The sequence below is a fragment of the Mauremys mutica genome, chromosome 18 (genome assembly GCF_020497125.1).
Source record: "Mauremys mutica isolate MM-2020 ecotype Southern chromosome 18, ASM2049712v1, whole genome shotgun sequence".
Taxonomy (NCBI): Eukaryota; Metazoa; Chordata; order Testudines; family Geoemydidae; genus Mauremys; species Mauremys mutica.
Genome location: NC_059089.1, coordinates 10,308,638 through 10,320,874, shown reverse-complemented (window position 1 = coordinate 10,320,874; position 12,237 = coordinate 10,308,638). Strand labels below are relative to the sequence as shown.

Sequence of the window (12,237 nt, the reverse complement as noted above, 5' to 3'; positions counted from 1 at the left end):
TGGTGGACCTCCCGCAGACGTGCCTGTGGAGGGTCCCGCTGGCCCCGCGGCTCCGGTGGACCTCCTGCAGGTGTGCCTGCGGATGCTCCACCCAAGCCGCAGTCCTAGCGGACCTTCCACAGGCATGCCTGCCGCCCTCCCGCTGGGACACTGCCCCAAGCGCGCGCTTGGCGCGCTGGGGTCTGGAGCCGGCCCTGACCCCGCGCCACGAGGACGTGAAGTAAGTCGATCTAAGATACGTCGACTTCAGCTACGCTACACTCATAACTGAAGTTGCGTATCTTAGATCAATCCCCCCACCACCACAGTGTAGACCTAGCCTTAGATGTATTAAACACCAGCCCTAAATAGTGGGACACTGTTACCTTCTCTGCATATTGAAAACTGACCATTTATTGCTACTCTGTTTTCTGTCTCTTAGCCAGTTTCTGATCAATGTCTGAACTTTACCTCTTGTCTTGTGACTACTTTACTTTCTTTATTAGCTTCTTGTGAGGGTCTTTGTCAAAACGCTTTGCAAGTACAAGTTGTCAGCTAGTTTTCATTTATCCACCGTTTTGCTGATGCTGTCAAATAGTTCTCAGAGTGAAGAGGCACCACTTTCCTTTATGAAAACTCAGTGGGTTTTTTTCCTCCTCATATCATGATTATTGTGAATTTATAACTGTTTTACTAAATGTACTTTACTGCATTTTGGCTAATTTACCTAGTACAAAAGTATGTCTCTCTAGCATGTAATTCCCAGGAGCACTTCTAGCATCTTTATTAAAAACTGGTGCAAAATTTACTTCCCTCCCAGTATAACAGCTTCTTTTAATGAGATTGCATATCTTTGTTAGCAGCCCAGCCACTCCACACTTAAGTTCTTTCAGACCTGTTGGATGAAGTGCCAGTTGGCTCTGGCTTGTATTTCATCAGATTGTTTCAGCATGTCCTCTTCTACCACCTCAGTGTCTGGCAGGACCTCCTCTTTATTACTTGAAAAATAGTAAGTCCAGAGCTGGTATCTCACCATCCTGCTCTGTGGTGCAGAGTGTTGCTGAGGAGCTAAAGCCCAGATCCACAAAGGTCCTTGGGTGCCTAAATCCCAGATGCCTAAATCCCAGTTCTAGGCACCACTGCGCTCCACTGAGCTATGGGATTTTCTGGTGTCAGGCTCCCTCAATAACCCCCGTTGAAGCTGTTCCTCTGTGCATAAATAATTAGTCAGTGGAGCAGGGGGACTTGATCCTGGGTCTCCCACAGGTGCGCCCTAAGCACTGGCCTATGAAATGATTCTCTTTCTCATGTGCTCTCTCCTTCTAGCCCAATGACTAAGTATTTAAACACAGTGGAACAGCTTCACAGGAGAGATGGAGGGAGCCCTCCCCCATCAGAATGTCCCATTGGTCAGCGTTCAGAGCATTAGGGTGACCAGATAGCAAGTATGAAAAATCGGGACAGAGTGTGGGTGGTAATAGGTACCCAGATAAGAAAAAGCCCTGAATATCAGGACTGTCTCTATAAAATCGGGACATCTGGTCACCAAGCAGAGCATTCTCCTGTTCAAAGCTTTCTCCCCACAAGGTGGGGTGTGTATGGAATTGAACCCACGTCTCCCACATCCTGGGTGAGTTCTCTAGCCACTTGATAAGTGATAAGGGAACCACTTAGAATCCTTCTTCCCCCTGTGGTCAGAATCTCCCATTGGCTAGCTCAGACCCTTATCCCCGTGAGAGGGGCAGGGCTTGGTACATACTCTTCTGGTTGGCATCTTCCATTAGCACACATCTCTCTGGCTGGTATCTCCTACTGGTGAGCTTAGGTGCCTATCTCCCTGAGAGAGGTGGGGCTTATCACCTCTGGTTGACATGTCTCCTTGGTTCGCTTAGGTGATCCCTGCCTAGAATGTTGACTTTTGTAGATCACTCTCTCCATTCACTGTATAGGGAGCCTATGTGCTCAACTCAAGCTTTGTGGATCGCCGTGTTGGTCCAGTGATTTTCTTGGTGCCTAAAAGTTAGGTATTGCAATGCTGAGCATCATAACATCTAAATCCCTCTGTGGATCCAAGCTTAAGTGACTACTCTGTAATATCTTTTCTTAACAGCTCCCTTCTTTCCCTGCTAGTGCAGTGCACCAAACAGCTCTATTTAAGGCTTCCGGCTTCTGTTATTGTTACAGACTTTTTTGGTGGTTTTTTAAAAATTCCTTTGGTTATTTACTTTTTGCATTTCTCCCTTTACCTTCTTAATTTCCATCTTACATTTCACCTGCCAGAGTTTATGCACCTTGTTCAAACTTGCCAAACATTACACACAGGGTGACATACATGCAGGCCCCATGCACCCTTTAATGCAGTCAGCCAGGCTGCAGGAGCAAAGCAGGTTTTTTCCTCTAATTTTTCCTCCAGGATATCAGGATATGAATTTTTCTTTCTTTTTTCTTGCTGACTTCTATGGTAAAACATCCTTAAGTAGCTCCCATGTTGAGTAAAGATTTTAGTTTCTTCACATTTGACTTTCATATCCTTTTAAATTAGTTTCCTTCTTTAATTTTTATATCCCACTTTCTAAAGACTAATGCCACACTGCTGGTTTCGGTGTGAGCTGTCCTGTGAAGACTTTAACCGGAATTATATACTGCTGCCTGTTAGTAAAAGGCTAAACAATAGTTACTACTTCAACCAACTCTGGTATATTACTTAAGATGAGAGGCTACTTAAAGGTGCTACCTAGAGCTAGATATTCTAAAGACTCATTATATGGTCATGAAATTGCTCCTTTTTTATTATATCCCAGTGTGACATTGCATCAGTTGATTGTGATTCTGTCAAGTCCCACATTACTGCTGTTTTCCCCAATGAGTATTACAGAACCCAATGTCTTACTACATTTGGTGATTTGTCTTTTTGATTTCCCTTTATACTTTGAACTTATTGTACTATCCTGATTCTAGTAGTAAAACTTTACTAGCATTTTTATTTTTTTGAGTTCGGTTGTATAGACATACAGATTCTACTCTCTAATCTTTCCATCCAGATATCACAATATCTCATTTTTTAAATTTCCTATCATGCTTCAGAAATGGCTGCTTTTATAGGTTAAAGTTCTCTTACATAGCTAGACATTCCAGTTCACCTCTTTTGCCTTTCAGCTTTTCACACTGGGAAAGAAACATTTGATGATATTTATTTACATTAGCACCCAGTGTGCTAAATACTTCACAAATGTAGAACAGAAAAGCTGGGAGACAGCCAGAGAAGCTCTGGTAGCATGGCCCTGGGAGGAAGACGGAAGAGCTTTTTGGGCAGCGTGCTGTTTGGAAAAAGGCTTGGAATTGTAAACAAGGAAACTGCCTCCTGTTTGTTTTTACTGTATTCAGGGAAACAGGACTTAGTGTAGATTCTTTGTAAATAAACTGGACTGCACCTAAGGAATACCTGTCAACTTTTCCTCCTAACAGAAACAATCCATGAGGCCTGAACATTGGCTAGCTCCTTGGGCCAAAAGGAGGAACACGTCTTAACCATGAGACCAAGCTTCCTCTTCCTGCAGTCCTCTGACTAATTCACTGCACACCTTCCAACCTGCCCAGCCAAGTACCTGCAATAGGTACACACCTTCCAATTTCTGCAACAAATGCGCAGGGTCCTAAAGACAACAGCTGTGTTCACTACACAACCTTGATTTGTAGAACTTGAACCTGGGTCTGCAACATGACAGGTGAGTGCTCTAATCGCCTGGCTTTTGTCTGTTCTGGGGCAAATCATAGAATATGAGGGTTGGAAGGGACCTCAGGAGGTCACCTAGTCCAACCCCCTGCTCAAAGCAGGACCAATTCCCAACTAAATCATCCCAGCCAGGGCTTTGTCAAGCCGGGCCTTAAAAACCTCTAAGGAAGGAGATTCCACCACCTCCCTAGGTAACCCATTCCAGTGCTTCAACACCCTCCAAGTGAAAAAGTTTTTCCTAATATCCAACCTACACCTCCCACACTGCAACTTGAGACCATTACTCCTTTTTCTGTCATCTGCTATCAATGAGAACAGTCTAGATCCATCCTCTTTGGAATCCCCTTTCAGGTAGTTGAAAGCAGCTATCAAATCCCTCCTCATTCTTCTCTTCTACAGACTAAATAATCCCAGTTCCCTCAGCCTCTCCTCATAAGTCATGTGCTCCAGCCCCCTAATCATTTTTGTTGCCCTCCGCTGGACTCTTTCCAATTTTCCACATCCTTCTTGTAGTGTGGGGCCCAAAACTGGACACAGTACTCCAGATGAGGCCTCACCAATATCGAATAGAGGGGAGTGATCACGTCCCTCAATCTGCTGGCAATGTTCCTACTTATACAGCCCAAAATGCCATTAGCCTTCTTGGCAACTAGGGCACACTGTTGACTCATATCCAGCTTCTTGTCCACTATAACCCCTAGGTCCTTTTTTGCAGAACTGCTGCCTAGCCACTCGGTCCCTAGTCTGTAGCAGTGCATGGGATTCTTCCGTCCTAAGTGCAGGACTCTGCACTTGTCCTTGTTGAACCTCATCAGATTTCTTTTGGACCAATCGTCTAATTTGTATAGGTCCCTCTGTATCCTACCCCTACCCTCCAGCTTATCTACCACTCCTCCCAGTTTAGTGTCATCTGCAAACTTGCTGAGGGTGCAATGTACGCCATCCCCCAGATCATTAATGAAGATATTGAACAAAACCAGCCCCATAATGAACCCTTGGGGCACTCCTCTTGATGCCAGCTGCCAACTAGACATGGAGCTATTGATCACTACCCCATTGAGCCTGATGATCTAGCCAGCTTTCTATCTACCGTATAGTCCATTCATCCAGCCCATACTTCTTTAACTTGCTGGCAAGAATACCGTGGAAGACCGTATCAAAAGTTTTGCTAAAGTCAAGGAATAACACGTCCACTGCTTTCCCCTATTCCACAGAGCCAGTTATCTCACCGTAGAAGGCAATTAGGTTAGTCAGGCATGACTTGCCCTTGGTGAATCCATACTGACTGTTCCTGATCACTTTTCTCTCCTCAAAGTGCTTCAAAATTGATTCTTTGAGGACCCGCTCCATGATTTTTTCCAGGGATTGAGGTGAGGCCGACTGGCCTGTAGTTCCCCACATCCTCCTCCTTCCCTTTTTTAAAGATGGGCACTACATTAGCCTTTTTCCAGTCATCCGGGCCCTCCACCGATCACCACGAGTTTCAAAGATAATGGCCAATGGCTCTGCAATCATATCCGCCAACTCTTTTAGCACCCTCAAATGCAGTGCATCCAGCCCCATGGACTTGTCCAGCTTTTCTAAATAGTCCTGAACCACTTTTCTCCATAGAAGGCTGGTCACCTCCTTCCCATACTGTGCTGCCCAGTCTGGGAGCTGACCTTGTTCGTGAAGACAGAGGCAAAAAAAGCATTGACTACATTAGCTTTTTCCACATCCTCTGTCACTAGGTTGCCTCCCCCATTCATTAAGGGGCCCACACTTTCCCTGACCACCTTCTTGTTACTAACATACCTGTAGAAACCCTTCATGTTACTCTTAACATCTCTTGCTAGCTGCAACTCCAGTTGTGATTTGGCCTTCCTGATTTCACTCCTGCATGCCTGAGCAATATTTTTGTACTCCTCCCTGGTCATTTGTCCAAGCTTCTTGTAAGCTTCTTTTTTTTGTTTAAGATCAGCAAGGATTTCACTGTTAAGCCAAGCTGGTTGCCTGCCATATTTACTATTTTTTCTACACATTGGGATGGTCTGTTCCTGCAACCTCAATAAGGATTCTTTAAAATACAGCCAGGTCTCCTGGACTCATTTCCCCCTCGTGTTATTCTCCCAGAGGATCCTGCCCATCAGTTCCCTGAGGGAGTCAAAGTCTGCTTTTCTGAAGTCCAAGGTCCGTATTCTGCTGCTCTCCTTTCTTCTTTTTGTCAGGATCCTGAATTCGACCATCTCATGGTCACTGCCTCCCAGGTTCCCATCCACTATTGCTTCCTCTACTATTTCTTCCCTGTTTGTGAGCAGCAGGTCAAGAAGAGCTTTTCCCCTAGTTGGTTCCTCCAGCACTTGCACCAGGAAATTGTCCCCTACACTTTCCAGAAACTTCCTGGATTGTCTGTGCACCGCTGTATTGCTCTCCCAGCAGATATCAGGGTGATTTGAAGTCCCCCATGAGAACCAGGGCCTGCGATCTAATAACTTCTGTTAGTTGCTGGAAGAAAGCCTCGTCCAGCTCATCCCCCTGGTCTGGTGGTCTATAGCAGACTCCCATCATGACATCACCCTTGTTGCTCACACTTCTAAACTTAATCCAGAGACTCTCAGGTTTTTCTGCAGTTTCATACCGGAGCTCTGAGCAGTCAGACTCTTCTCTTACATACAATGCAACTCCCGTACCTTTTCTGCTCTGCCTGTCCTTCCTGAACAGTTTATATCCATCAATGACAGTGCTCCAGTCATGTGAGTTATCCCACCAAGTCTCTGTTATTCCAATCACATCATAATTCCCTGACTGTGCCAGGACTTCCAGTTCTCCCTGCTTGTTTCCCAGGCTTCTTGCATTCATGTCTAGGCTCTTAAGATAACTCGCTGATTGTCCTGCTTTCTCCATCTGAGACAGGAGTCCTCCCCTCTTGCACGCGCCTGCTCGTGCTTCCTCCCGGTATCCCACTTCCACACTTACCTCAGGGCTTTGGTCTCCTTCCCCCGGTGAACCTAGTTTAAAGCCTCCTCACTAGGTTAGCCAGCCTGCTTGCGAAGATGCTCGTCTCTGCCCATCTTGCCTAGCAACAGGGCCGTCCTTACCCATAAGCAAATTTCCTGCTGCCCTTCACAGCTGCGTTCTACTCCAGCCCCTGCTCTGCCTCTTCCTCAGGCCCCCTGCCCCCACCCTGCCTCTTCTCGCCCCTGCTCTGCCCCAGCCCCCCCCCTTCCTGCCTCTGCTCCGCCCCAGCACCCCCCTTCCTGTCTCTGCTCCACCCCAGCCCTGCCCCCACTCCCCTGAGCTCTGCAGCGTGGCCAGGCCTGCACTCGAAGCTCCCTCCGCCCCTCAAGCCAGCCCCACCCCCACAGACACCTGGGGCCCCACACCCCCCTCCACGGGAGGGCTGCGTAGGGCCCCAGAATAGCTAGGGACGGCCCTGCCTAGGAAGCCGCCTTCTTGGAACACCATCCCAAGGTCAAAGAATCAAAAGCCGTGTGTGTGTGTGTGTGTTTCTCCGACCCCCCTTCCCACCCTGAAATTCCATCCTAGACTTGAGAAAATGTTTGCCATAACTGATATGTTTCCACTGCACATTTCAGTTTTGACAAAATGGCATTTTTGATGGAAAAATATTTCTAATGATAAATCTAATAACTTATTTAGTTTAGCATCTTGTTGCTTTTCTGGATCATACACTGGTGACCTCATTCTCTTCTTCCTTCTGATAGATCTACAGTATAGTTATAGACATTGTGGTATAACTACAGGGCACAGTTCAGATTCTTTGGGTGCCTTCATGATGTATTTCCATATTTAAACATGTTTGATTTTATATTGGGTGTCACCTTACTTCTGAATTTTCTGGGTTTATAATAATTGTTTTGGGGATATGGCAACAGCCCACTAATGTTTTTCCCTTAAGTCACTTGTACATACTCTCGACCTTTACTCCATCTTAAGGTACTTTTCTGTCTGAGAATTTCCTTGTTTTTTAAAAGCTTTGTACATCTCAACCTTAAACCATTTTTAATTGAACATTTTTAGGGACAGACTCACTGGTTCATTGAAGCAGTGCAACACTCCCATAGTGCACCAGCTATTTAAGCTACGTTTACTTCTGGTTTGCCAAAGCAGTGCAAAGCAACTGAAGCATACGGTGAGTCTGCCCCTTAGTTTGCAGTTGACACAGGTTTAGAGAGCTGTGTTAGCAAGGCCAGTGCTATGTGAAAGGGGCCAGGGAAAGTCCAGTCCCTGAGTCCCAGTGTCTGTGCACGTTAAGGGTTCAGCTTATACTCCTGCCTCAGTTTCCCTGGCACTGCTGCCTTGGTGTGAGTGGATCCAAGACAGTAGTGCTATGGGGAGACTTTCCAGCACTGACGTCCAAGCTAGCATGTTGCTAATGGACCCGTTAAAGAGCAGTGACAGCTGGACCAAGAAATCTACCATCCTGGCAAACGTGTCTTGTCTCCTTCATATTATGGAGTCATTATAAGCAATAGAATTGTTGCATGCAGATTAGTTATAGAGACTGAGAGGAGATTGGCTGAATTACTTCTGATGTCACAATGCTCTGTTTAAGAAATACCTGAGCAATTGACCCGAGCCTATCTGTTGCCCACATATTTATAGCAATTTTATACAACAATCATTAATAGCTTTATAGCAACCTAATTTCTTCAACGCTAGCCTATGCACAAGATTGTAATTAATTTTAACTACATGGAAAGTTTGAAGAGTCTGTGTTACTCCATTATTAAAATTATTTAAAACAAAGTAAAAACAGAGACAGATGCTAAATTTCTTAAAGGAGCAGGTTTTAATGAATTTTTACTCCTAAATTAGCAGATTTACTTGTTAATGCGCAGAAAATTCATTCTGCACTTAGAGTAATTGCTGAATGTTTGCAGAGGAGATGCTGTATTTTTCTGACATGACAAAACATTGATTCCCTTCTCCAAGGGCAAAATGGAACTCAACTTTAACTTTTGTCATGACTGATGCATTCCTAATATTTTCAGATTTCACCTATGGTATACATCACAAACTCCTTTGTATAGGGCCACGATGAAAAGCTTCATTTTTGTTTGTTTATAGTGCCTTTATGGCACTACTTGCTGTAATACCTGAATGTGTTTTCTTGCACTCTGGCTTCACTTACAAATTGCTGGAAGGTGACAAGCCTTCTACTTGCTCTGATAAATAAGAAAACAATGAATTGTAGAAACATACGATTAGAAAGGACCTTGGTAGGTCATCTAGTCCATCCCCTTGCACTGAGGCAGGACTAAGTATTATCTAGATCACACCTGAGAGGTGTTTGTCTAACCCACTGTTAAAAATCCCCAGTGATGGGGATTTCACAACCTCCCTAGAATATTTGTGCCAGTACTTAAAACTTCTTAACTGTAAGGGTAATTTCCTAATGTCTAAACTAAATATCCCTTGCTGCAACTTAAGACCATTCCTTCTTATCCTGTCCTCACTGGAAAAAGAGAACAATTTAGCACCCTCCTCTTTATATGTACTTCAAGTCCGTTGTCATGTCGCTGCTCTGTCTTCTCTTCTCCAGACCAAACTAACCCATTTTTTTCAATCTTTCCTCATAGGTCAAGTTTTCTACACCTTTAATAATTTTTGTTGCTCTTCTCTGGGCTTTCTCCAGTGTGTCCCCATCTATCCTGAACTCTGGTGCCCAGAGCTGGACACAATACTCCAATAAGAGTAGTTACGTGGACTTGCTCCTCCTTTTCGTGAAGTCAATGGAAGCAGGACTGGACTCACTTCAGCTGTGACCATAAATTGCTAATAAGATTTCCCACCCCCCAATTCCTTCTTTCTGTCTTTCTTCAGATCATTTAGCAGGTTCATTTGGGTCAGCACATTTTCTACAGTCAGAAAAAGAAAATAACTTATGTTGACATGAAACTATGTTAGTGACCCGCTGCTAGTTCTCTAAAGAAGCAGTGCCACTTCTCTCTTTTTCCTTGTCCTCAATTCATACTTCCAGCCCTGCTGCAGAGGGAACTGCAGGAAATGCAACCTTCGCATTCTGTCACAGGTTAAATTTTTACCCTTGGACAAGTTGGAGATTTGTTGCCGTGAGAAAATTAGGGAGTTTACTTTAGGTTTTAAATGGAAGTTGACTCTGTCATTGACATGTCGTTCAATGGAAGGTGAAACTTTTTTTTAATGGTTGCACTTCTTCCCAGGACGGACAGAGTCTGTAGTGGGAGGGGTTCTCTCATCTCTACCCAAGTGTAGAACAACTTTAATTATCCATTTTTCATTAAATTAAAATATTGTCTTGGGCTCTAGCTATGTAATTTATGATTCAAAGATCTCAAGGCCAGAAGGGACCATTGTGGTTATCTAATCTGACCTCCCTGTACAACACAGGTCATGATCTGGATTTCAACTTCCAAACTTTAGGTGGTGGTTAAATCTAGGGTTTCGGTTCAGTCCATTATAAAAGTAGGCACAATTTGCAAAATCAGAAGGTTAGAATTAGTGTTCTTCTAATCTGAATTGACTGTCATTCTATTACTGTCAAGCCTCACATCCATGTTGCATTTATTGAGCTCTCAGATGGTCCTGCTGCAATTCTCCTTATTCATAAAATGTCTCCCAAAAGTTTTGCTGGACACATACTTGGCAATTTATGGTTCCATGGCACCTCAAGGGCTGCAAGTGATGAATAGACTTTCTGTAACAGCCCATTCCCATCAAGTTCTCCAATGTCCTCTGCATTACAAATGGACGTGTAGCTGAGGTGGTATTTGATTCCAGACAACCAATTTTAACCAAAACACCTATGACCAGATTCATCCCTACTGTGATTCTGCTGACTTCCACTGGAGATGATTATCCTGTCAGTTGCGTGGACTGAACTATCATTGAAATCAGTGGGAATTGCATGCATTCAGGTGATGAGGGCTCTGATTATATCAATTGTCAATTCTTTACCTTAGCCACAAGACCACCTTTCAGCCCTCTCTCTGTGATACTGTTATACTGACAAACCTGTTTTGTCAGGGATCTTGTTTCAAAATGTATGTATTAACTGGTGTATTTAATTATCTAACATCAGATTAGAGAACATTAAAAATATAGTTTCCTGTGAAGATCTGGCATCTGTTTTTAAAGACTTGCTAAATACCAGGGCATTCAAGTCTGTTGTTGAGTTTTGGGGCCCATGTCTACACTTAATTAAAACCAAATCACTTTATATTTTCATTTGGGGTTTGTTTGCTTTGTGTTGCTAGTTTAACATCTCTGGCTGACAGCATCTAATGAAAGAGGAAATTTGGTCCAAAAGGTTTTATCTGCAGCAACTTCCCTCTGAACTCTGATGCCCTGATGAAAGATGATAATGTATCAGGAGGTTAAGAATAGTTTCACCTTCATGAGATTTGTATAAAATTTTGATTTCTTGAGCTTCTTGGGAGGTTTTTAAATCCCACTTTTTCGAATCTGGGCATTTTGCATCATGCTCTGTGATACTGACCCCACCAATACTCCTCCACCAGGAGAATCTCTGCTTTAAAGAAAAATCATTGAAACTAGCTACAGAAGGAAACCTAAGGCTAATAAACAAGGGATTGACTGTAAAAATATTACACCAGGCCCTGAGATGAGCTAAAGTAGAGAAACCATAGAACAATCTCAGCAGAAACAGCAGTAAAGTGGAGGATGGGTGGGAGGAGTTGAGAATTTAAGAGGTGGAGTTTGTTTTTATTTATCCTATAAAAGGCACCAACGGATGAGATGCTAATTAGGGAAGAGGCTAAGTGGAGCTTGCTGTTGCAGAGGCCAGCATCAGCCATGGGAAGAGCCGCACAGCAAACCCTCACTGCTTTACTCTGCATAGCAGCAGCCGTTTGCATGGATGAGGACAGCTGTCCAGGTGAGTAGGAAACAAGCCCTGTAACAGCTTTTCTTAATAGAGTCATTACCAAGCCATCCTCTGCAGAACTAGTGGAACTGATCAGATTGACCTGTAGTGAATTGGTCGCTGCCTTCCTTAAAATTATTTTGTTATTACTAACAGTGAGTTGTAGACTTATAGCTTCCAGCCTCTCCTACCTGATGTTGAACTCTTCTCTGGTACAGATCCATGGACTACGGGACTGCCAGTTACCAAACGACAATCCTGACACTATAATATTTTAGAGCTGGGACTTCTCTTTTTTTTACAAGATTTTTTTGTCTAATTAGTACTATAATACATTGAGCATATTGCTGCTGTGTGTATATTACCAGATATCCATTCTCTGGGACCATCACAAAATGTCATCCATTCGGTGCCTAAATGCTCTGCTGCTGTTCAGTGCGCTGGCATGAATGTAGAGTTGAGAGTGTGAGACTGCAACGTTGATTAAAATTCACACTGACACTTTCACATCTACATTTTTAAATGTAGTTAAAGGTTTATATTTTCCTAATTAGTATGGAAAGAAACTTCATCTTTGACTTACCAGATGGTACCTTAGGCATTGAGGAACCAATGAGATTTTTGGATCTCTCATGGCTTCCTATTCAAAAATAAGAAA

General features: G+C 43.8%; 1 protein-coding gene across 2 annotated transcripts in view; it reads left to right on the top strand.

Annotated features, from left to right (window-relative positions):
* LOC123352519 (ficolin-2-like) overlaps positions 1 to 12,237 on the top strand; it is a 79,306-nt gene that overhangs the window by 5,663 nt on the left and 61,406 nt on the right. For both annotated transcript variants that reach the window (XM_044992761.1, XM_044992764.1), the window contains exons 2-4: positions 3,445 to 3,704; positions 7,733 to 7,844; positions 11,438 to 11,591. In XM_044992761.1, the coding sequence (XP_044848696.1) occupies positions 11,453 to 11,591 (139 nt within the window). In that variant the 5' untranslated portion in view covers positions 3,445 to 3,704; positions 7,733 to 7,844; positions 11,438 to 11,452. The remainder of the gene's footprint in view (positions 1 to 3,444; positions 3,705 to 7,732; positions 7,845 to 11,437; positions 11,592 to 12,237) is intronic.